Source organism: Oncorhynchus nerka, linkage group LG3 (genome assembly GCF_034236695.1).
Source record: "Oncorhynchus nerka isolate Pitt River linkage group LG3, Oner_Uvic_2.0, whole genome shotgun sequence".
Taxonomy (NCBI): Eukaryota; Metazoa; Chordata; class Actinopteri; order Salmoniformes; family Salmonidae; genus Oncorhynchus; species Oncorhynchus nerka.
In genome coordinates, this window is record NC_088398.1 from 86,106,113 (window position 1) to 86,131,339 (window position 25,227).

General features: G+C 52.4%; 2 protein-coding genes across 2 annotated transcripts in view; one reads left to right on the top strand and one right to left on the bottom strand.

Annotated features, from left to right (window-relative positions):
- Positions 1-18,855, top strand: part of LOC115116413 (uncharacterized protein KIAA2012 homolog) — a 66,549-nt gene extending 47,694 nt beyond the window's left edge. Inside the window, exons 14-15 of the mRNA XM_065016365.1 lie at positions 13,422-13,608; positions 18,670-18,855. Of these exons, the coding sequence (XP_064872437.1) occupies positions 13,422-13,605 (184 nt within the window). The 3' untranslated portion in view covers positions 13,606-13,608; positions 18,670-18,855. The remainder of the gene's footprint in view (positions 1-13,421; positions 13,609-18,669) is intronic.
- Positions 18,856-18,858: 3 nt separating this feature from the next.
- Positions 18,859-25,227, bottom strand: part of LOC115114950 (bone morphogenetic protein receptor type-2-like) — an 83,670-nt gene continuing 77,301 nt past the window's right edge. The window contains 1 exon segment of the mRNA XM_065005880.1: positions 18,859-24,183. Coding sequence (XP_064861952.1) covers positions 23,915-24,183 — 269 coding nt within the window. The 3' untranslated portion in view covers positions 18,859-23,914.

Genomic DNA, 25,227 nt, shown 5'->3' on the forward strand with positions numbered 1-25,227 from the left:
GGGTGTTAGGCCTGGCTAGGCTAACAGGGTCCAGGGTTGTAGGCCTAGCTAACAGGGTCCAGGGTGGTAGGCCTGGCTAACAGGGTCCAGGGTGGTAGGCCTGGCTAGGCTAACAGGGTCCAGGGTTGTAGGCCTAGCTAACAGGGTCCAGGGTTGTAGGCCTAGCTAACAGGGTCCAGGGTTGTAGGCCTAGCTAACAGGGTCCAGGGTTGTAGGCCTGGCTAGGCTAACAGGGTCCAGGGTTGTAGGCCTAGCTAACAGGGTCCAGGGTGGTAGGCCTGGCTAGGCTAACAGGGTCCAGGGTTGTAGGCCTAGCTAGGGCCTAGGCCTGGCTAACAGGGTCCAGGGTGGTAGCCTGGCTAGGCTAACAGGGTCCAGGGTTGTAGGCCTAGCTAACAGGGTCCAGGGTGGTAGCCTGGCTAGGCTAACAGGGTCCAGGGTTGTAGGCCTAGCTAACAGGGTCCAGGGTGGTAGCCTGGCTAGGCTAACAGGGTCCAGGGTTGTAGGCCTAGCTAACAGGGTCCAGGGTGGTAGCCTGGCTAGGCTAACATGGTCCAGGGTTGTAGGCCTAGCTAACAGGGTCCAGGGTGGTAGCCTGGCTAGGGCTAACAGGGTCCAGGGTTGTAGGCCTAGCTAACAGGGTCCAGGGTGGTAGGCCTGGCTAGGGCAGGGTGGTAGCCTGGCTAACAGGGTCCAGGGTGGTAGCCTGGCTAGGCTAACAGGGTCCAGGGTGGTAGCCTGGCTAGGCTAACAGGGTCCAGGGTTGTAGGCCTAGCTAACAGGGTCCAGGGTGGTAGCCTGGCTAGGCTAACAGGGTCCAGGGTTGTAGGCCTAGCTAACAGGGTCCAGGGTGGTAGCCTGGCTAGGCTAACAGGGTCCAGGGTTGTAGGCCTGGCTAACAGGGTCCAGGGTGGTAGCCTGGCTAGGCCTAGCTAACAGGGCTAACAGGGTCCAGGGTTGTAGGCCCTAGGCTAACAGGGTCCAGGGTGGTAGGCCTGGCTAGGCTAACAGGGTCCAGGGTTGTAGGCCTGGCTAGGCTAACAGGGTCCAGGGTTGTAGGCCTAGGCTAACAGGGTCCAGGGTTGTAGGCCTAGCTAACAGGGTCCAGGCCTGGCTGGTAACAGGGCCAGGGTGGTAGGCCTGGCTAGGCTAACAGGGTCCAGGGGGGGGTAGGCCCAGGGTCCAGGGTTGTGTAGGCCTAGGCTAACAGGGTCCAGGGTGGTAGGCCTGGCTAGGTTAACAGGGTCCAGGGTGGTAGGCCTGGCTAGGCTAACAGGGTCCAGGGTTGTAGGCCTGGCTAACAGGGTCCAGGGTTGTAGGCCTGGCTAGGCTAACAGGGTCCAGGGTTGTAGGCCTAGCTAACAGGGTCCAGGGTGGTAGGCCTGGCTAGGCTAACAGGGTCCAGGGTGGTAGGCCCTAGCTAACAGGGTCCAGGGTGGTAGGCCTGGCTAGGCTAACAGGGTCCAGGGTTGTAGGCCTAGCTAACAGGGTCCAGGGTGGTAGGCCTGGCTAGGCTAACAGGGTCCAGGGTTGTAGGCCTAGCTAACAGGGTCCAGGGTGGTAGGCCTGGCTAGGTTAACAGGGTCCAGGGTGGTAGGCCTGGCTAGGCTAACAGGGTCCAGGGTTGTAGGCCTAGCTAACAGGGTCCAGGGTTGTAGGCCTAGCTAACAGGGTCCAGGGTGGTAGGCCTGGCTAGGCTAACAGGGTCCAGGGTTGTAGGCCTAGCTAACAGGGTCCAGGGTGGTAGGCCTGGCTAGGCTAACAGGGTCCAGGGTGGTAGGCCTGGCTAGGTTAACAGGGTCCAGGGTGGTAGGCCTGGCTAGGCTAACAGGGTCCAGGGTTGTAGGCCTAGCTAACAGGGTCCAGGGTGTTAGGCCTGGCTAGGCTAACAGGGTCCAGGGTTGTAGGCCTAGCTAACAGGGTCCAGGGTGGTAGGCCTGGCTAACAGGGTCCAGGGTGGTAGGCCTGGCTAGGCTAACAGGGTCCAGGGTTGTAGGCCTAGCTAACAGGGTCCAGGGTTGTAGGCCTAGCTAACAGGGTCCAGGGTTGTAGGCCTAGCTAACAGGGTCCAGGGTTGTAGGCCTGGCTAGGCTAACAGGGTCCAGGGTTGTAGGCCTAGCTAACAGGGTCCAGGGTGGTAGGCCTGGCTAGGCTAACAGGGTCCAGGGTGTAGGCCTAGGCCTGGCTAACAGGGTCCAGGGTGGTAGGCCTGGCTAGGCTAACAGGGTCCAGGGTTGTAGGCCTAGCTAACAGGGTCCAGGGTGGTAGCCTGGCTAGGCTAACAGGGTCCAGGGTTGTAGGCCTAGCTAACAGGGTCCAGGGTGGTAGCCTGGCTAGGCTAACAGGGTCCAGGGTTGTAGGCCTAGCTAACAGGGTCCAGGGTGGTAGCCTGGCTAGGCTAACAGGGTCCAGGGTTGTAGGCCTAGCTAACAGGGTCCAGGGTGGTAGCCTGGCTAGGCTAACAGGGTCCAGGGTTGTAGGCCTAGCTAACAGGGTCCAGGGTGGTAGGCCTGGCTAACAGGGTCCAGGGTGGTAGCCTGGCTAGGCTAACAGGGTCCAGGGTTGTAGGCCTAGCTAACAGGGTCCAGGGTGGTAGCCTGGCTAGGCTAACAGGGTCCAGGGTTGTAGGCCTAGCTAACAGGGTCCAGGGTGGTAGGCCTGGCTAACAGGGTCCAGGGTGGTAGCCTGGCTAGGCTAACAGGGTCCAGGGTTGTAGGCCTAGCTAACAGGGTCCAGGGTGGTAGCCTGGCTAGGCTAACAGGGTCCAGGGTTGTAGGCCTAGCTAACAGGGTCCAGGGTGGTAGCCTGGCTAGGCTAACATGGTCCAGGGTTGTAGGCCTAGCTAACAGGGTCCAGGGTTGTAGGCCTAGCTAACAGGGTCCAGGGTTGTAGGCCTAGCTAACAGGGTCCAGGGTTGTAGGCCTGGCTAGGCTAACAGGGTCCAGGGTTGTAGGCCTAGCTAACAGGGTCCAGGGTGGTAGGCCTGGCTAGGCTAACAGGGTCCAGGGTGGTAGGCCTGGCTAGGCTAACAGGGTCCAGGGTGGTAGGCCTGGCTAGGCTAACAGGGTCCAGGGTTGTAGGCCTAGCTAACAGGGTCCAGGGTGGTAGCCTGGCTGGCTAACAGGGTCCAGGGTGTAGGCCTGGCTAGGTTAACAGGGTCCAGGGTGGTAGGCCTGGCTAGGCTAACAGGGTCCAGGGTTGTAGGCCTAGCTAACAGGGTCCAGGGTGTTAGGCCTGGCTAGGCTAACAGGGTCCAGGGTTGTAGGCCTAGCTAACAGGGTCCAGGGTGGTAGGCCTGGCTAACAGGGTCCAGGGTGGTAGGCCTGGCTAGGTTAACAGGGTCCAGGGTGGTAGGCCTGGCTAGGCTAACAGGGTCCAGGGTTGTAGGCCTAGCTAACAGGGTCCAGGGTTGTAGGCCTGGCTAGGCTAACAGGGTCCAGGGTTGTAGGCCTAGCTAACAGGGTCCAGGGTGGTAGGCCTGGCTAGGCTAACAGGGTCCAGGGTTGTAGGCCTAGCTAACAGGGTCCAGGGTTGTAGGCCTAGCTAACAGGGTCCAGGGTGGTAGGCCTGGCTAGGCTAACAGGGTCCAGGGTTGTAGGCCTAGCTAACAGGGTCCAGGGTGGTAAGGCTAACAGGGTCCAGGGTTGTAGGCCTAGCTAACAGGGTCCAGGGTGGTAGCCTGGCTAGGCTAACAGGGTCCAGGGTTGTAGGCCTAGCTAACAGGGTCCAGGGTGGTAGGCCTGGCTAACAGGGTCCAGGGTGGTAGCCTGGCTAGGCTAACAGGGTCCAGGGTGGTAGGCCTGGCTAGGCTAACAGGGTCCAGGGTGGTAGGCCGGGCTAACAGGGTCTAGGGTTGTAGGCCTAGCTAACAGGGTCCAGGGTGGTAGCCTGGCTAGGCTAACAGGGTCCAGGGTTGTAGGCCTAGCTAACAGGGTCCAGGGTGGTAGCCTGGCTAGGCTAACAGGGTCCAGGGTGGTAGGCCTGGCTAGGCTAACAGGGTCCAGGGTGGTAGGCCGGGCTAACAGGGTCTAGGGTTGTAGGCCTAGCTAACAGGGTCCAGGGTGGTAGGCCTGGCTAGGCTAACAGGGTCCAGGGTTGTAGGCCTAGCTAACAGGGTCCAGGGTGGTAGCCTGGCTAGGCTAACAGGGTCCAGGGTTGTAGGCCTAGCTAACAGGGTCCAGGGTGGTAGCCTGGCTAGGCTAACAGGGTCCAGGGTTGTAGGCCTAGCTAACAGGGTCCAGGGTGGTAGGCCTGGCTAGGCTAACAGGGTCCAGGGTTGTAGGCCTAGCTAACAGGGTCCAGGGTTGTAGGCCTAGCTAACAGGGTCCAGGGTGGTAGCCTGGCTAGGCTAACAGGGTCCAGGGTTGTAGGCCTAGCTAACAGGGTCCAGGGTGGTAGCCTGGCTAGGCTAACATGGTCCAGGGTTGTAGGCCTAGCTAACAGGGTCCAGGGTGGTAGCCTGGCTAGGCTAACAGGGTCCAGGGTTGTAGGCCTAGCTAACAGGGTCCAGGGTGGTAGGCCTGGCTAACAGGGTCCAGGGTGGTAGGCCTGGCTAGGTTAACAGGGTCCAGGGTGGTAGGCCTGGCTAGGCTAACAGGGTCCAGGGTTGTAGGCCTAGTTAACAGGGTCCAGGGTGTTAGGCCTGGCTAGGCTAACAGGGTCCAGGGTTGTAGGCCTAGCTAACAGGGTCCAGGGTGGTAGGCCTGGCTAACAGGGTCCAGGGTGGTAGGCCTGGCTAGGTTAACAGGGTCCAGGGTGGTAGGCCTGGCTAGGCTAACAGGGTCCAGGGTTGTAGGCCTAGCTAACAGGGTCCAGGGTGGTAGGCCTGGCTAGGCTAACAGGGTCCAGGGTTGTAGGCCTAGCTAACAGGGTCCAGGGTGGTAGGCCTGGCTAGGCTAACAGGGTCCAGGGTTGTAGGCCTAGCTAACAGGGTCCAGGGTTGTAGGCCTGGCTAACAGGGTCCAGGGTGGTAGCCTGGCTAGGCTAACAGGGTCCAGGGTTGTAGGCCTAGCTAACAGGGTCCAGGGTGGTAGCCTGGCTAGGCTAACATGGTCCAGGGTTGTAGGCCTAGCTAACAGGGTCCAGGGTGGTAGCCTGGCTAGGCTAACAGGGTCCAGGGTTGTAGGCCTAGCTAACAGGGTCCAGGGTTGTAGGCCTAGCTAACAGGGTCCAGGGTGGTAGCCTGGCTAGGCTAACAGGGTCCAGGGTGGTAGCCTGGCTAGGCTAACATGGTCCAGGGTTGTAGGCCTAGCTAACAGGGTCCAGGGTGGTAGCCTGGCTAGGCTAACAGGGTCCAGGGTTGTAGGCCTAGCTAACAGGGTCCAGGGTGGTAGCCTGGCTAGGCTAACAGGGTCCAGGGTTGTAGGCCTAGCTAACAGGGTCCAGGGTGGTAGCCTGGCTAGGCTAACAGGGTCCAGGGTTGTAGGCCTAGCTAACAGGGTCCAGGGTGGTAGGCCTGGCTAACAGGGTCCAGGGTGGTAGCCTGGCTAGGCTAACAGGGTCCAGGGTTGTAGGCCTAGCTAACAGGGTCCAGGGTGGTAGCCTGGCTAGGCTAACAGGGTCCAGGGTTGTAGGCCTAGCTAACAGGGTCCAGGGTGGTAGCCTGGCTAGGCTAACAGGGTCCAGGGTTGTAGGCCTAGCTAACAGGGTCCAGGGTGGTAGCCTGGCTAGGCAGGGTCCAGGGTTGTAGGCCTAGCTAACAGGGTCCAGGGTGGTAGCCTGGCTAGGCTAACAGGGTCCAGGGTTGTAGGCCTAGCTAACAGGGTCCAGGGTGGTAGAACTGGCTAGGCTAACAGGGTCCAGGGTGGTAGGCCTGGCTAGGCTAACAGGGTCCAGGGTGGTAGGCCGGGCTAACAGGGTCCAGGGTGGTAGGCCTGGGGCTAACAGGGTCCAGGGTGGTAGGCCTGGCTAGGCTAACAGGGTCCAGGGTGGTAGGGTTAACAGGGTCCAGGGTGATGGGCCTGGCTAACAGGGTCAGGGTGGTAGGCCTGGCTAGGTTAACAGGGTCCAGGGTGGTAGGCCTGGCTAGGCTAACAGGGTCCAGGGTTGTAGGCCTGGCTAGGTTAACAGGGTCCAGGGTTGTAGGCCTAGCTAACAGGGTCCAGGGTGGTAGCCTGGCTAGGCTAACAGGGTCCAGGGTTGTAGGCCTAGCTAACAGGGTCCAGGGTGGTAGCCTGGCTAGGCTAACAGGGTCCAGGGTTGTAGGCCTAGCTAACAGGGTCCAGGGTGGTAGCCTGGCTAGGCTAACATGGTCCAGGGTTGTAGGCCTAGCTAACAGGGTCCAGGGTGGTAGCCTGGCTAGGCTAACAGGGTCCAGGGTTGTAGGCCTAGCTAACAGGGTCCAGGGTGGTAGCCTGGCTAGGCTAACAGGGTCCAGGGTTGTAGGCCTAGCTAACAGGGTCCAGGGTGGTAGGCGGGCTAACAGGGTCTAGGGTGGTAGGCCTGGCTAGGCTAACAGGGTCAGGGTGGTAGGCCTGGCTAGGTTAACAGGGTCCAGGGTGATAGGCCTGGCTAACAGGGTCCAGGGTGGTAGGCCTGGCTAGGTTAACAGGGTCCAGGGTGGTAGGCCTGGCTAGGCTAACAGGGTCCAGGGTTGTAGGCCTGGCTAGGTTAACAGGGTCCAGGGTTGTGCTAACAGGGTCCAGGGTGGTAGCCTGGCTAGGCTAACAGGGTCCAGGGTTGTAGGCCTAGCTAACAGGGTCCAGGGTGGTAGCCTGGCTAGGCTAACAGGGTCCAGGGTTGTAGGCCTAGCTAACAGGGTCCAGGGTGGTAGCCTGGCTAGGCTAACAGGGTCCAGGGTTGTAGGCCTAGCTAACAGGGTCCAGGGTGGTAGCCTGGCTAGGCTAACAGGGTCCAGGGTTGTAGGCCTAGCTAACAGGGTCCAGGGTGGTAGAACTGGCTAGGCTAACAGGGTCCAGGGTGGTAGGCCGGGCTAACAGGGTCCAGGGTGGTAGGCCGGGCTAACAGGGTCTAGGGTGGTAGGCCTGGCTAGGCTAACAGGGTCTAGGGTGGTAGGCCTGGCTAACAGGGTCCAGGGTGGTAGCCTGGCTAGGCTAACAGGGTCCAGGGTTGTAGGCCTAGCTAACAGGGTCCAGGGTGGTAGAACTGGCTAGGCTAACAGGGTCCAGGGTGGTAGGCCGGGCTAACAGGGTCCAGGGTGGTAGGCCGGGCTAACAGGGTCTAGGGTGGTAGGCCTGGCTAGGCTAACAGGGTCTAGGGTGGTAGGCCTGGCTAGGTTAACAGGGTCCAGGGTGATGGGCCTGGCTAACAGGGTCTAGGGTGGTAGGCCTGGCTAGGCTAACAGGGTCCAGGGTTGTAGGCCTAGCTAACAGGGTCCAGGGTGGTAGAACTGGCTAGGCTAACAGGGTCCAGGGTGGTAGGCCGGGCTAACAGGGTCCAGGGTGGTAGGCCGGGCTAACAGGGTCTAGGGTGGTAGGCCTGGCTAGGCTAACAGGGTCTAGGGTGGTAGGCCTGGCTAACAGGGTCCAGGGTGGTAGCCTGGCTAGGCTAACAGGGTCCAGGGTTGTAGGCCTAGCTAACAGGGTCCAGGGTGGTAGAACTGGCTAGGCTAACAGGGTCCAGGGTGGTAGGCCGGGCTAACAGGGTCCAGGGTTGTAGGCCGGGCTAACAGGGTCCAGGGGTGGTAGGCCTGGCTAGGCTAACAGGGTCTAGGGTGGTAGGCCTGGCTAGGTTAACAGGGTCCAGGGTGATGGGCCTGGCTAACAGGGTCTAGGGTGGTAGGCCTGGCTAGGTTAACAGGGTCCAGGGTGGTAGGCCTGGCTAGGCTAACAGGGTCCAGGGTTGTAGGCCTGGCTAGGTTAACAGGGTCCAGGGTTGTAGGCCTAGCTAACAGGGTCCAGGGTGGTAGCCTGGCTAGGCTAACAGGGTCCAGGGTTGTAGGCCTAGCTAACAGGGTCCAGGGTTGTAGGCCTGGCTAACAGGGTCCAGGGTGGTAGCCTGGCTAGGCTAACAGGGTCCAGGGTTGTAGGCCTAGCTAACAGGGTCCAGGGTGGTAGCCTGGCTAGGCTAACAGGGTCCAGGGTTGTAGGCCTAGCTAACAGGGTCCAGGGTGGTAGCCTGGCTAGGCTAACATGGTCCAGGGTTGTAGGCCTAGCTAACAGGGTCCAGGGTGGTAGCCTGGCTAGGCTAACAGGGTCCAGGGTTGTAGGCCTAGCTAACAGGGTCCAGGGTGGTAGAACTGGCTAGGCTAACAGGGTCCAGGGTGGTAGGCCTGGCTAGGCTAACAGGGTCCAGGGTGGTAGGCCTAGCTAACAGGGTCCAGGGTTGTAGGCCTGGGGCTAACAGGGTCCAGGGTGGTAGGCCTGGCTAGGCTAACAGGGTCCAGGTGGTAGGCCTGGCTAGGTTAACAGGGTCCAGGGTGATGGGCCTGGCTAACAGGGTCTAGGGTGGTAGGCCTGGCTAGGTTAACAGGGTCCAGGGTGGTAGGCCTGGCTAGGCTAACAGGGTCCAGGGTTGTAGGCCTGGCTAGGTTAACAGGGTCCAGGGTGGTAGGCCTGGCTAGGCTAACAGGGTCCAGGGTTGTAGGCCTGGCTAGGTTAACAGGGTCCAGGGTGGTAGGCCTGGCTAGGCTAACAGGGTCCAGGGTTGTAGGCCTAGCTAACAGGGTCCAGGGTGGTAGGCCTGGCTAACAGGGTCCAGGGTGGTAGGCCTGGCTAGGTTAACAGGGTCCAGGGTGGTAGGCCTGGCTAACAGGGTCCAGGGTGGTAGGCCTGGCTAGGCTAACAGGGTCCAGGGTTGTAGGCCTAGCTAACAGGGTCCAGGGTGTTAGCCTGGCTAGGCTAACAGGGTCCAGGGTTGTAGGCCTAGCTAACAGGGTCCAGGGTGGTAGGCCTGGCTAACAGGGTCCAGGGTGGTAGGCCTGGCTAGGTTAACAGGGTCCAGGGTGGTAGGCCTGGCTAGGCTAACAGGGTCCAGGGTTGTAGGCCTAGCTAACAGGGTCCAGGGTTGTAGGCCTAGCTAACAGGGTCCAGGGTTGTAGGCCTAGCTAACAGGGTCCAGGGTTGTAGGCATGGCTAGGCTAACAGGGTCCAGGGTTGTAGGCCTAGCTAACAGGGTCCAGGGTGGTAGGCCTAGCTAACAGGGTCCAGGGTGGTAGCCTGGCTAGGCTAACAGGGTCCAGGGTTGTAGGCCTAGCTAACAGGGTCCAGGGTGGTAGCCTGGCTAGGCTAACAGGGTCCAGGGTTGTAGGCCTAGCTAACAGGGTCCAGGGTTGTAGGCCTAGCTAACAGGGTCCAGGGTGGTAGAACTGGCTAGGCTAACAGGGTCCAGGGTGGTAGGCCTGGCTAGGCTAACAGGGTCCAGGGTGGTAGGCCGGGCTAACAGGGTCCAGGGTGGTAGGCCGGGCTAACAGGGTCTAGGGTGGTAGGCCTGGCTAGGCTAACAGGGTCTAGGGTGGTAGGCCTGGCTAGGTTAACAGGGTCCAGGGTGATGGGCCTGGCTAACAGGGTCTAGGGTGGTAGGCCTGGCTAGGTTAACAGGGTCCAGGGTGGTAGGCCTGGCTAGGCTAACAGGGTCCAGGGTTGTAGGCCTGGCTAGGTTAACAGGGTCCAGGGTGGTAGGCCTGGCTAGGCTAACAGGGTCCAGGGTTGTAGGCCTGGCTAGGTTAACAGGGTCCAGGGTGGTAGGCCTGGCTAGGCTAACAGGGTCCAGGGTTGTAGGCCTAGCTAACAGGGTCCAGGGTGGTAGGCCTGGCTAACAGGGTCCAGGGTGGTAGGCCTGGCTAGGTTAACAGGGTCCAGGGTGGTAGGCCTGGCTAGGCTAACAGGGTCCAGGGTTGTAGGCCTAGCTAACAGGGTCCAGGGTGTTAGACCTGGCTAGGCTAACAGGGTCCAGGGTTGTAGGCCTAGCTAACAGGGTCCAGGGTGGTAGGCCTGGCTAACAGGGTCCAGGGTGGTAGGCCTGGCTAGGTTAACAGGGTCCAGGGTGGTAGGCCTGGCTAGGCTAACAGGGTCCAGGGTTGTAGGCCTAGCTAACAGGGTCCAGGGTGGTAGGCCGGGCTAACAGGGTCTAGGGTGGTAGGCCTGGCTAGGTTAACAGGGTCCAGGGTGGTAGGCCTGGCTAGGCTAACAGGGTCCAGGGTTGTAGGCCTGGCTAGGTTAACAGGGTCCAGGGTGGTAGGCCTGGCTAGGCTAACAGGGTCCAGGGTTGTAGGCCTGGCTAGGTTAACAGGGTCCAGGGTGGTAGGCCTGGCTAGGCTAACAGGGTCCAGGGTGGTAGGCCTGGCTAACAGGGTCCAGGGTGGTAGGCCTGGCTAGGTTAACAGGGTCCAGGGTGGTAGGCCTGGCTAGGCTAACAGGGTCCAGGGTTGTAGGCCTAGCTAACAGGGTCCAGGGTGGTAGGCCGGGCTAACAGGGTCTAGGGTGGTAGGCCTGGCTAGGTTAACAGGGTCCAGGGTGGTAGGCCTGGCTAGGCTAACAGGGTCCAGGGTTGTAGGCCTGGCTAGGTTAACAGGGTCCAGGGTGGTAGGCCTGGCTAGGCTAACAGGGTCCAGGGTGGTAGGCCTGGCTAACAGGGTCCAGGGTGGTAGGCCTGGCTAGGTTAACAGGGTCCAGGGTGGTAGGCCTGGCTAGGCTAACAGGGTCCAGGGTTGTAGGCCTAGCTAACAGGGTCCAGGGTGTTAGCCTGGCTAGGCTAACAGGGTCCAGGGTTGTAGGCCTAGCTAACAGGGTCCAGGGTGGTAGGCCTGGCTAACAGGGTCCAGGGTGGTAGGCCTGGCTAGGTTAACAGGGTCCAGGGTGGTAGGCCTGGCTAGGCTAACAGGGTCCAGGGTTGTAGGCCTAGCTAACAGGGTCCAGGGTGGTAGCCTGGCTAGGCTAACAGGGTCCAGGGTTGTAGGCCTAGCTAACAGGGTCCAGGGTGGTAGCCTGGCTAGGCTAACAGGGTCCAGGGTTGTAGGCCTAGCTAACAGGGTCCAGGGTGGTAGCCTGGCTAGGCTAACAGGGTCCAGGGTTGTAGGCCTAGCTAACAGGGTCCAGGGTGGTAGCCTGGCTAGGCTAACAGGGTCCAGGGTTGTAGGCCTAGCTAACAGGGTCCAGGGTGGTAGCCTGGCTAGGCTAACAGGGTCCAGGGTGGTAGCCTGGCTAGGCTAACAGGGTCCAGGGTTGTAGTCTGGCTAGGCTAACAGGGTCCAGGGTTGTAGGCCTAGCTAACAGGGTCCAGGGTTGTAGGCCTAGCTAACAGGGTCCAGTGTGGTAGAACTGGCTAGGCTAACAGGGTCCAGGGTGGTAGGCCTGGCTAGGCTAACAGGGTCCAGGGTGGTAGGCCGGGCTAACAGGGTCCAGGGTGGTAGGCCGGGCTAACAGGGTCTAGGGTGGTAGGCCTGGCTAGGCTAACAGGGTCCAGGGTGGTAGGCCTAGCTAACAGGGTCCAGGGTGGTAGCCTGGCTAGGCTAACAGGGTCCAGGGTTGTAGGCCTAGCTAACAGGGTCCAGGGTGGTAGCCTGGCTAGGCTAACAGGGTCCAGGGTTGTAGGCCTGGCTAGGCTAACAGGGTCCAGGGTTGTAGGCCTAGCTAACAGGGTCCAGGGTGTTAGGCCTAGCTAACAGGGTCCAGGGTGGTAGCCTGGCTAGGCTAACAGGGTCCAGGGTTGTAGGCCTAGCTAACAGGGTCCAGGGTGGTAGCCTGGCTAGGCTAACAGGGTCCAGGGTTGTAGGCCTAGCTAACAGGGTCCAGGGTGGTAGGCCTGGCTAACAGGGTCCAGGGTGGTAGCCTGGCTAGGCTAACAGGGTCCAGGGTTGTAGGCCTAGCTAACAGGGTCCAGGGTGGTAGCCTGGCTAGGCTAACAGGGTCCAGGGTTGTAGGCCTAGCTAACAGGGTCCAGGGTGGTAGCCTGGCTAGGCTAACAGGGTCCAGGGTTGTAGGCCTAGCTAACAGGGTCCAGGGTGGTAGCCTGGCTAGGCTAACATGGTCCAGGGTTTTAGGCCTAGCTAACAGGGTCCAGGGTGGTAGCCTGGCTAGGCTAACAGGGTCCAGGGTTGTAGGCCTAGCTAACAGGGTCCAGGGTGGTAGGCCTGGCTAACAGCCAGCTAACAGGGTCCAGGGTGGTAGAACTGGCTAGGCTAACAGGGTCCAGGGTGGTAGGCCTGGCTAGGCTAACAGGGTCCAGGGTGGTAGGCCGGGCTAACAGGGTCCAGGGTGGTAGGCCGGGCTAACAGGGTCTAGGGTGGTAGGCCTGGCTAGGCTAACAGGGTCTAGGGTGGTAGGCCTGGCTAGGTTAACAGGGTCCAGGGTGATGGGCCTGGCTAACAGGGTCTAGGGTGGTAGGCCTGGCTAGGTTAACAGGGTCCAGGGTGGTAGGCCTGGCTAGGCTAACAGGGTCCAGGGTTGTAGGCCTGGCTAGGTTAACAGGGTCCAGGGTGGTAGGCCTGGCTAGGCTAACAGGGTCCAGGGTGGTAGGCCTGGCTAAGCTAACAGGGTCCAGGGTTGTAGGCCTAGCTAACAGGGTCTAGGGTGGTAGGCCTGGCTAGGCTAACAGGGTCTAGGGTGGTAGGCCTGGCTAGGCTAACAGGGTCCAGGGTGGTAGGCCTGGCTAAGCTAACAGGGTCCAGGGTTGTAGGCCTAGCTAACAGGGTCCAGGGTGGTAGGCCTGGCTAGGCTAACAGGGTCCAGGGTTGTAGGCCTAGCTAACAGGGTCCAGGGTGTTAGACCTGGCTAGGCTAACAGGGTCCAGGGTTGTAGGCCTAGCTAACAGGGTCCAGGGTTGTAGGCCTAGCTAACAGGGTCCAGGGTGGTAGCCTGGCTAGGCTAACATGGTCCAGGGTTGTAGGCCTAGCTAACAGGGTCCAGGGTGGTAGCCTGGCTAGGCTAACAGGGTCCAGGGTTGTAGGCCTAGCTAACAGGGTCCAGGGTGGTAGCCTGGCTAGGCTAACAGGGTCCAGGGTTGTAGGCCTAGCTAACAGGGTCCAGGGTGGTAGCCTGGCTAGGCTAACATGGTCCAGGGTTGTAGGCCTAGCTAACAGGGTCCAGGGTGGTAGCCTGGCTAGGCTAACAGGGTCCAGGGTTGTAGGCCTAGCTAACAGGGTCCAGGGTTGTAGGCCTAGCTAACAGGGTCCAGGGTGGTAGGCCTGGCTAGGCTAACAGGGTCCAGGGTGGTAGGCCTGGCTAGGCTAACAGGGTCCAGGGTGGTAGGTCTGGCTAAGAGGTCCATAACATGAAGGTGTGTCAGTAAGAGGAAGTGGACAGGAGTGTATTCATTACGCCTATTCTGTTGCATTAAGTGCAATCTCCATTGCCTTGATTCATCACATCCTCTCGCCTCTCTCCTCAAAACCCATTGGACCCATCATCCAAATTGGGTTTTGAGAAGGAGGCGAGAGGATGTGATGAATCAAGGCAATGGAGATTGTCCCCTAGAAAAGCATATATTTTTTGTCCCATCTCTTCATCCCTCTCTCCCGTCCACAGGCAGAGGGCTTTACTAGAGCAGCAGCTGCAGTTCAGACGAGGCCTGCTGACGGAGGCCGGGGCTTTGGGACAGACTCAGGACATCTCCCGAGCCTGGGTCTACTCTTACTTCCAGCTCATACAACTACTGGGACTGGCTGAGGTCCCCACAGCACAGGAAGACTCACCCAAAGACATGTCCTAGAATGTAAGGGGAAAACGAGGGGACGTGGCTGACCAGCAAACCAGTGTTGAATTTCCAAATGGGTTAAAATGAGGTTATGTTTAAGGAAAGAGTACGTTTAGGTCGGGCTGTCAATGGGATGCTAGTCAGTCACGTCCTTCAGTCACTTTAGTCACGTCCCTTCAGTCACGTCCCTTTAGTCACATCCTTCAGTCACGTCCCTTCAGTCACGTCCCTTCAGTCACGTCCCTTTAGTCACATCCTTCAGTCACGTCCCTTCAGTCACGTCCCTTCAGTCACATCCTTCAGTCACGTCCCTTTAGTCACGTCCCTTCAGTCGTGTCCCTTCAGTCACGTCCCTTCGGTCACGTCCCTTCAGTCACGTCCCTTCAGTCACGTCCCTTCAGTCGTGTCCCTTCAGTCACGTCCCTTCAGTCACGTCCTTTAGTCACGTCCCTTCAGTCACGTCCCTTCAGTCACGTCCTTCAGTCACGTCCCTTCAGTCACGTCCCTGCAGTCACGTCCTTCAGTCACGTCCCTTCAGTCACGTCCCTTCAGTCACGTCCTTTAGTCACGTCCCTTCAGTCACATCCCTTCAGTCACGTCCCTTCAGTCACGTCCCTTTAGTCACATCCTTCAGTCACGTCCCTTCAGTCACGTCCCTTCAGTCACGTCCCTTCAGTCACGTCCCTTTAGTCACGTCCCTTCAGTCACGTCCTTTCAGTCACGTCCCTTCAGTCACATCCTTCAGTCACGTCCCTTCAGTCACGTCCCTTCAGTCACGTCCCTTCAGTCACGTCCTTTAGTCACGTCCCTTCAGTCACGTCCTTTCAGTCACGTTCCTTCAGTCACGTCCTTCAGTCCCTTTAGTCACTTCCTTTCAGTCACTTCCCTTCAGTCACGTCCTTCAGTCCCTTCAGTCATGTCCCTTCAGTCACGTCCCTTCAGTCACGTCCCTTCAGTCACGTCCCTTCAGTCACGTCCCTTCAGTCACATCCCTTCAGTCACGTCCCTTTAGTCACATCCTTCAGTCACATCCTTTAGTCACGTCCCTTCAGTCACGTCCCTTCAGTCACATCCTTCAGTCACGTCCCTTCAGTCACGTCCCTTCAGTCACATCCTTCAGTCACGTCCCTTTAGTCATGTCCCTTTATTCACGTCCCTTCAGTCACATCCTTCAGTCACATCCTTCAGTCACGTCCCTTCAGTCACGTCCCTTCAGTCACGTCCCTTCAGTCACGTCCCTTCAGTCACGTCCCTGTAGTCACATCCTTCAGTCACGTCCCTTCAGTCACGTCCCTTCAGTCACGTCCCTTCAGTCACATCCTTCAGTCACGTCCCTTCAGTCACGTCCCTTCAGTCACGTCCCTTCAGTCACTTCCCTTCAGTCACGTCCTTCAGTCCCTTCAGTCACGTCCTTCAGTCACGTCCCTTCAGTCACTTCCCTTCAGTCACGTCCTTCAGTCCCTTCAGTCACTTCCCTTCAGTCACGTCCTTCAGTCCCTTTAGTCACGTCCCTTCAGTCCCGTCCCTTCAGTCACATCCTTCAGTCACGTCCCTTCAGTCACGTCCTTCAGTCCCTTTAGTCCCATCCCTTCAGTCACGTCCCTTCAGTCACGTCCCTTCAGTCACATCCTTTAGTGACGTCCCTTCAGTCACGTCCTTCAGTCCCTTCAGTCACGTCCCTTCAGTCACGTCCCTTCAGTCACATCCTTCAGTCACGTCCCTTCAGTCACGTCCTTCAGTCCCTTTAGTCACGTCCCTTTATTCACGTCCCTTCAGCCACATCCTTCAGTCACGTCCCTTCAGTCACGTCCCTTCAGTCACGTCCCTTCAGTCACGTCCCTTCAGTCACGTCCTTCTTTCCCTTCAGTCACGTCCCTTCAGTCACGTCCTTCTTTCCCTTCAGTCACGTCCCTTCAGTCACGTCCCTTCAGTCACGTCCTTCTTTCCCTTTAGTCACATCCTTCAGTCCCTTTAGTCACTTCCCTTCAGTCACATCCCTTCAGTCACGTCCCTTCAGTCACGTCCCTTCAGTCACGTCCCTTCAGTCACGTCCTTCAGTCCCTTTAGTCACGTCCCTTCAGTCACGTCCCTTCAGTCACGTCCCTTCAGTCACGTCCCTTCAGTCACGTCCTTCAGTCACGTCCCTTCAGTCACGTCCCTTCAGTCACTTCCCTTCAGTCACGTCCTTCAGTCATGTCCTTCAGTCACATCCCTTCAGTCACGTCCTTCAGTCACATCCCTTCAGTCACGTCCTTCTTTCCCTTCAGTCACGTCCCTTCAGTCACGTCCCTTCAGTCATGTCCTTCAGTCACGTCCCTTCAGTCACTTCCCTTCAGTCACATCCTTCAGTCACATCCCTTCAGTCATGTCCTTCAGTCACATCCCTTCAGTCACGTCCCTTCAGTCACGTCCCTTTAGTCACGTCCCTTCAGTCACGTCCCTTTAGTCACGTCCCTTCAGTCACGTCCCTTCAGTCACGTCCCTTCAGTCACGTCCCTTCAGTCACGTCCTTCAGTCATGTCCCTTCAGTCACGTCCCTTCAGTCACGTCCTTCTTTCCCTACAGTATACTGCTGTTACTGTCTATTATCTATCCTTTACCCCTACCTACAGTATACTGCTGTTACTGTCTATTATCTATCCTTTACCCCTACCTACAGTATACTGCTGTTACTGTCTATTATCTATCCTTTACCCCTACCTACAGTATACTGCTGTTACTGTCTATTATCTATCCTTTACCCCTACCTACAGTATACTGCTGTTACTGTCTATTATCTATCCTTTACCCCTACCTACAGTATACTGCTGTTACTGTCTATTATCTATAATTTACCCCTACCTACAGTATACTGCTGTTACTGTCTATTATCTATCCTTTACCCCTACCTACAGTATACTGCTGTTACTGTCTATTATCTATCCTTTACTCCTACCTACAGTATACTGCTGTTACTGTCTATTATCTATCCTTTACCTCTACCTACAGTATAGTGCTGTTACTGTCTATTATCTATCCTTTACCCCTACCTACAGTATACTGCTGTTACTGTCTATCCTTTACCCCTACCTACAGTATACTGCTGTTACTGTCTATTATCTATCCTTTACCCCTACCTACAGTATACTGCTGTTACTGTCTATTATCTATCCTTTACCCCTACCTACAGTATAAGTCGCTCTGGATAAGAGCGTCTGCTAAATGACTTAAATGTAAATGTATACTGCTGTTACTGTCTATTATCTATCCTTTACCCCTACCTACAGTATACTGCTGTTACTGTCTATTATCTATCCTTTACCCCTACCTACAGTATACTGCTGTTACTGTCTATTATCTATCCTTTACCCCTACCTACAGTATACTGCTGTTACTGTCTATTATCTATCCTTTACCCCTACCTACAGTATACTGCTGTTACTGTCTATTATCTATCCTTTACCCCTACCTACAGTATACTGCTGTTACTGTCTATCCTTTACCCCTACCTACAGTATACTGCTGTTACTGTCTATTATCTATCCTTTACCCCTACCTACAGTATACTGCTGTTACTGTCTATTATCTATCCTTTACCCCTACCTACAGTATACTGCTGTTACTGTCTATTATCTATCCTTTACCCCTACCTACAGTATACTGCTGTTACTGTCTATTATCTATCCTTTACCCCTACCTACAGTATACTGCTGTTACTGTCTATTATCTATCCTTTACCCCTACCTACAGTATACTGCTGTTACTGTATATTATCTATCCTTTACCCCTACCTACAATATACTGCTGTTACTGTCTATTATCTATCATTTACCCCTACAGTAAACTACTGTTACTGTCTATCCTTTACCCCTACCTACAGTATACTGCTGTTACTGTCTATTATCTATCCTTTACCCCTACCTACAGTATACTGCTGTTACTGTATATTATCTATCCTTTACCCCTACCTACAATATACTGCTGTTACTGTCTATTATCTATCATTTACCCCTACAGTAAACTACTGTTACTGTCTATCCTTTACCCCTACCTACAGTATACTGCTGTTACTGTCTATTATCTATCCTTTACCCCTACCTACAGTATACTGCTGTTACTGTCTATTATCTATCCTTTACCCCTACCTACAGTATACTGCTGTTACTGTCTATTATCTATCCTTTACCCCTACAGTATACTGCTGTTACTGTCTATTATCTATCCTTTATCCCTACAGTATACTGCGGTTACTGTCTATTATCTATCATTTACCCCTACCTACAGTATACTGCTGTTACTGTCTATTATCTATCCTTTACCCCTACCTACAGTATACTGCTGTTACTGTCTATTATCTATCCTTTACCCCTACCTACAGTATACTGCTGTTACTGTCTATTATCTATCCTTTACCCTACTACCTACAGTATACTGCTGTTACTGTATATTATCTATCCTTTACCCCTACCTACAATATACTGCTGTTACTGTCTATTATCTATCATTTACCCCTACAGTAAACTACTGTTACTGTCTATCCTTTACTCCTACCTACAGTATACTGCTGTTACTGTCTATTATCTATCCTTTACCCCTACCTACAGTATACTGCTGTTACTGTCTATTATCTATCCTTTACCCCTACCTACAGTATACTGCTGTTACTGTCTATTATCTATCCTTTACCCCTACCTACAGTATACTGCGGTTACTGTCTATTATCTATCATTTACTCCAACCTATGTGTAGATATCTTCCTGAAGTACCTCGTACCCCTGCACATTGACTTGATACTGGTACTCCCTGTATTCATGTTCTTTTTATTCCTTATTCACTGTATTGTCACTATTTCAATTGTATGTTTTATTTTTCTCTCTGCATTGTTGGAAAAGACCTGTAAGTAAAAGCATTTCACTGTTTGAATACAGCTGTTGTTTATGAAGCATGTGACTAATAACATTAGATTAGATATATTGACTAGTTGGCACCACTTCCTGCTAAAACACTTCCTGCTTTACTCTGATTGGACATACTAACACAGCACTGTCCTTTCTGTCCACCCACTTCTTCTTGATTTGATTGGTTGCTTTTCCTTCTCAGGTTTGATGGGGTTTGGTGAGAAAGTAAAGGATTGTCGTTCAATGAAACGTCTCATTCAAGGACATGTGACAGGAAGTAGGACCCCTACTGATAGTAATAACAATAAGTGTTTACAATATCATAACAAACAAAAAAACGCAGCAATTTTTTTTTAAAAACCACAATAAAAATGAGGTTGAAAAAGCTAAAGCCTATTGCACATGTTTTTATTTAATACAAAAATGTAGAATATACAGATTAGTTGAAATAAATATATAAACATTATAAATGTACTATAAACGTATTGAAAAACAATGTGCAGCCAACCCAGTGTCAAAGACATTCTCTATTGTCAATCTGCTGTTTTATACAGTATCCATAGTAGTCCACAGGAGCAGTCTATATATGCTTCCCAAATGGCATCCGATTCCCTACATAGTGCACTACTTTTGGTCAGAGCCCTAAGGCACCCTATTCCCTATATAGTGCACTACTTTTGGCCAGAGCCCTAAGGCACCCTATTCCCTATATAGTGCACTACTTTTGGCCAGAGCCCTAAGGCACCCTATTCCCTATATAGTGCACTACTTTTGGCCAGAGCCCTAAGGCACCCTATTCCCTATATAAGTGCACTACTTTTGGCCAGAGCCCTAAGGCACCCTATTCCCTATATAGTGCACTACTTTTGGCCAGAGCCCTAAGGCACCCTATTCCCTATATAGTGCACTACTATATAGGGAATAGGGTTCCATTTGGGATGCATGTTATTACTGATCGTTAGATCAATCCATTTTCTTCTTCTCTCTTCTCTTACTGTTTTAAGACCTCTCTTTAACCTGATCACACATCGACTTCACTAGGTGATTATTTTATAACCTTGTAAAAAAGGTTATACAACAAATATAATGGACCAGCATATACGGTGCATTCAGAACGTTTCCAGACCACTTCCACATTTTGTTACGTTACAGTCTTACGCTAAAATTAATTCAATCGTTTTTTCCCCCTCATCAATCTACACACAATATCCCATAATGACAAAGCAAAAAACTGTTTTTTAGAAATGTTTGCAAAAAATAAATACAACTGAAATATCCCATTTACATAAATATTAAGACCTTTTACTCAGTACTTTGTTGAAGCACCTTTGAAAAATAGTAATAACAATGATGATGGAAACCTTCGATGCTGCAGATATTTTAGAACCCTTCCCCAGACATTTTTAGAACCCTTCCCCAGACATTTTAGAACCCTTCCCCAGACATATTTTAGAACCCTTCCCCAGATATTATTTAGAACCCTTCCCCAGACATATTTTAGAACCCTTCCCCAGATATTTTAGAACCCTTCCCCAGACATTTTAGAACCCTTCCCCAGACATATTTTAGAACCCTTCCCCAGATATTTTTAGAACCCTTCCCCAGATATATTTTAGAACCCTTCCCAAACATATTTTAGAACCCTTCCCCAGATATTTTAGAACCCTTCCCCAGACATATTTTTAGAACCCTTCCCCAGATATTTTTAGAACCCTTCCCCAGACATTTTAGAACCCTTCCCCAGACATTTTTTAGAACCCTTCCCCAGATATTTTTTAGAACCCTTCCCCAGATATTTTTTAGAACCCTTCCCCAGACGTTTTTAGAACCCTTCCCCAGACATTTTTTTAGAACCCTTCCCCAGAACAGCATATATAATGGAACAGCATATATAATGGAACAGCATTTATAATGGAACAGCATTTATAATGGAACAGCATATATAATGGAACAGCATATATAATGGAACAGCATTTATAATGGAACAGCATTTATAATGGAACAGCATTTATAATGGAACAGCATATATAATGGAACAGCATTTATAATGGAACAGCATATATAATGGAACAGCATTTATAATGGAACAGCATTTATAATGGAACAGCATTTATAATGGAACAGCATATATAATGGAACAGCATTTCTAATGGAACAGCATATATAATGGAACAGCATATATAATGGAACAGCATTTATAATGGAACAGCATATATAATGGAACAGCATTTATAATGGAACAGCATTTATAATGGAACAGCATTTATAATGGAACAGCATATATAATGGAACAGCATATATAATGGAACAGCATTTATAATGGAACAGCATTTATAATGGAACAGCATTTATAATGGAACCAGGATATAAAGCGGGGAGAACAAGTATTTGATACACTGCCGATTTTGCAGGTTTTCCTACTTACAAAGCATGTAGAGGCCTGTAATTTTTATCATAGGTACACTTCAACTGTGAGAGACGGAATCTTAAACAAAAATCCAGACCATCACATTGTATGATTTTTAAGTATTTAGTTTGCATTTTATTGCATGACATAAGTATCTGATCACCTACCAACCAGTAAGAATTCCGGCTCTCACAGACCTGTTAGTTTTTCTTTAAGAAGCCCTCCTGTTCTCCACTCATTACCTGTATTAACTGCACCTGTTTGAACTCATTACCTGTATAAAAGACACCTGTCCACACACTCTATCAAACAGACTCCAACCTCTCCACAATGGCCAAGACCAGAGAGCTATGTATGTAAGGACATCAGGGCTAAAATTGTAGACCTGCACAAGGCTGGGACGGGCTACAGGACAATAGGCAAGCAGCTTGCAGCCAATGTTGCTCTAGAATAGCTAGGTTCTGTTTAAAGCAAGTTCTTTAACTTCTTCGAGATAGGGGGCGCTCTTTTAATTTTTGGATAAAAACGTTCCCGTTTTAAACAAGATATTTTGTCACGAAAAGATGCTCGACTATGCATGTAATTGACAGCTTTGGAAAGAAAAACTCTGACGTTTCCAAAACTGCAAAGATATTATCTGTGAGTGCCCCAGAACTAATGCTACAGGCGAAACCAAGATGAAGTACAGGAAATACAGGAAATGCCCCAGATTCTGAAGGCGCTGTGTTCCAATGTCTCCTTATATGGCTGTGAATGCGCCAGGAATGAGCCTGCCCTTTCTGTCGTTTCCCCAAGGTGTCTGCAGCATTGTGACATATTTGTAGGCATATCATTGGAAGATTGACCATAAGAGACTACATTTACCAGGTGTCCGCCAGGTGTCCGCCCGGTGTCCTGCGTCGAAATTATTCCGTAATCTCCAGGTCCATGCGCGTTCCATTTCTTCAGAGGAGAAACTAAACTGCCACGAATTACTTATCATCGAATAGATATGTGAAAAACACCTTGAGGATTGATTCTAAACAACGTTTGTCATGTTTCTGTCGATATTATGGAGTTAATTTGGAAAAAAGTTTGCGTTTTAATGACTTAATTTTCGTTTTTTTTCTTACCCAAACGTGATGAAGAAAACGGAGCGATTTGTCTACACAAATAATATTTTTGTAAAAACTGAACATTTGCTATCTAACTGAGAGTCTCCTCATTGAAAACATCTGAAGTTCTTCAAAGGTAAATGATTTTATTTGAATGCTTTTCTTGTTTTTGTGAAAATGTTGCATGCTGAATGCTAGGCTTAATGCTATGCTAGGCTATCAATACTGTTACACAAATGCTTGTTTAGCTATGGTTCAAAAGCATATTTTGAAAATCTGAGATGACAGTGTTGTTAACAAAGGGCTAAGCTTGAGAGCTAATATATTTATTTCATTTCATTTGCGATGTTCATGAATAGTTAACGTTGCGTTATGCTAATGAGCTTGCCTAGAGAATTACACTCCTGGATACAGGTTTTTTTCGTAGCCAAACGTGATGAACAAAACAGAGCGATTTGTCCTACACAAATAATATTTTTGTAAAAACTGAACATTTGCTATCTAACTGAGAGTCTCCTCATTGAAAACATCTGAAGTTCTTCAAAGGTAAATGATTTTATTTGAATGCTTTTCTTGTTTTTGTGAAAATGTCGCATGCTGAATGCTAGGCTAAATGCTATGCTAGGCTATCAATACTCTTACACAAATGCTTGTTTAGCTATGGTTCAAAAGCATATTTTGAAAATCTGAGATGACAGTGTTGTTAACAAAAGGCTAAACTTTCATTTAATTTGCGATTTTCATGTATGGTAATGAGCTTGAGGCTGTATTCACGATCCCGGATCGGGGATGAATCAAGAGGTTAAAGAAACGTTTTAGAAATGCTTCTTTCTTGCTAATTGATTATCTTTCTTTGTTTCATTTCACATCATTTCTTCTCCTGACAGAATGGTAACCAGGAAACTCTAGAGCATGAATACTAGAGCATGCTGCCATGGGGCTCTGGGCCAAGGTAGTGCACTATATAGGGAATAGGGTCCATTTGAGACACAGCTGTAGCCTTCTGTAGGCACAGTCCTTCTCTGGCCACACCCTCCTCAATGTAGCCTTCTGTAGGCACAGTCCTTCTCTGGCTACACCCTCCTCAATGTAGCCTTCTGTTGGCACAGTCCTTCTCTGGCCACACCCTCCGCAAGGTAGCCTTCTGTAGGCACAGTCCTTCTCTGGCCACACCCTCCTCAATGTAGCCTTCTGTAGGCACAGTCCTTCTCTGGCCACACTCTCCTCAATGTAGCCTTCTGTAGGCACAGTCCTTCTCTGGCTACACCCTCCTCAATGTAGCCTTCTCTGGCCACACCCTCCTCAATGTAGCATTCTGTAGGCACAGTCCTTCTCTGGCTACACCCTCCTCAATGAAGCCTTCTGTAGGCACTGTTCTTCTCTGGCCACACCCTCCTCAATGTAGCCTTCTGTAGGCACAGTCTTTCTCTGGCCACACCCTCCTCAATGTAGCCTTCTGTAGGCACAGTCCTTCTCTGGCCACACCCTCCTCAATGTAGCCTTCTGTAGGCACAGTCCTTCTCTGGCCACACCCTCCTCAATGTAGCCTTCTGTAGGCACAGTCCTTCTCTGGCCACAGCCTCCTCAATGTAGCCTTCTATAGGCACTGTTCTTCTCTGGCCACACCCTCCTCAATGTAGCCTTCTGTAGGCACAGTCCTTCTCTGGCTACACCCTCCTCAATGTAGCCTCTGTAGGCACAGTCCTTCTCTGGCCACACACTCCTCGGTGGGTTTCTTAAAATCGGAAGTAGCCAGCATAATTAATAAAGTACCCAGGGGGGTGCGGGGGAAGGGCATCTGATGCACCCTAATTTGTTAAAGTCACTGAAGTAGCTGGCCGCATGAGAGTCACTGAGTTGTCGGCTATTTGGCTATCAGCTGGCGCTTATGAACACACTCCTATCATCTGGCCACTCCCTCTAGCCACACACCCAGGGGTCAGGGTTCACAGGCAGGTAATGCCAGGGTCACAGGGGTCAGAAGACATGGTAGCGGTGGTAGTCCCACCCCCCACCAAGTAGACAGCAGTGGAGGACTTGGAGCGAGGAGCCTTGGCAGCATCCTTGTTGTTGTAGCTCTTCACCTCGTCCACCTGCGTATCCGTGGAGACCACCCAGGTGGTGGGACGCCACCCCTTCAGGGAGTACGGTGTCTTGACGCGGCGCTTGATCTTCTCACCTGACCCTCCACGGTCACCCAGTGACGAGCAATCACCTGGGAGGAGGAGACAGACAGACAGACAGACAGACAGACAGACAGACAGACAGACAGACAGACAGACAGACAGACAGACAGACAGACAGACAGACAGACAGACAGGTGTTACTAGGGATAGAGACGTGTAGTACACTGAGAATGTAATTTACGCAGAGTGGAGAATGACCGCCTGGTACGGCAACTGCTCCGCCCTCAACCGTAAGGCTCTCCAGAGGGTAGTGAGGTCTGCACAACGCATCACCGGGGGCAAACTACCTGCCCTCCAGGACACCTACACCACCCGATGTTACAGGAAGGCCATAAAGATCATCAAGGACATCAACCACCCGAACCACTGCCTGTTCACCCCGCTATCATCCAGAAGGCGAGGTCAGTACAGGTGCATCAAAGCTGGGACCGAGAGACTGAAAAACAGCTTCTATCTCAAGGCCATCAGACTGTTAAACAGCCACCACTAACATTGAGTGGCTGCTGCCAACACACTGTCATTGACACTGACCCAACTCCAGCCACTTTAATAATGGGAATTGATGGGAAATGATGTAAATATATCACTAGCCACTTTAAACAATGCTACCTTATATAATGTTACTTACCCTACATTATTCATCTCATATGCATATGTATATACTGTACTCTAGATCATCGACTGCATTCTTATGTCACTAGCCACTTTAACTATGCCACTTTGTTTACTTTATCTACATACTCATCTCATATGTATATACTGTACTCGATACCATCTACTGTATGCTGCTCTGTACCATCACTCATTCATATATCCTTATGTACATATTCCTTATCCCCTTACACTGTGTATAAGACAGTAGTTTTGGAATTGTTAGTTAGATTACTTGTTGGTTATCACTGCATTGTCGGAACTAGAAGCACAAGCATTTCGCTACACTCGCATTAACATCTGCTAACCATGTGTATGTGACAAATAAAATTTGATTTGATTTGATTTGAGAATGATACATCCATACAAGGCAGCAGAGTGGAGAATGACACATCCATACATCCATACAAGGTAGCAGAGTG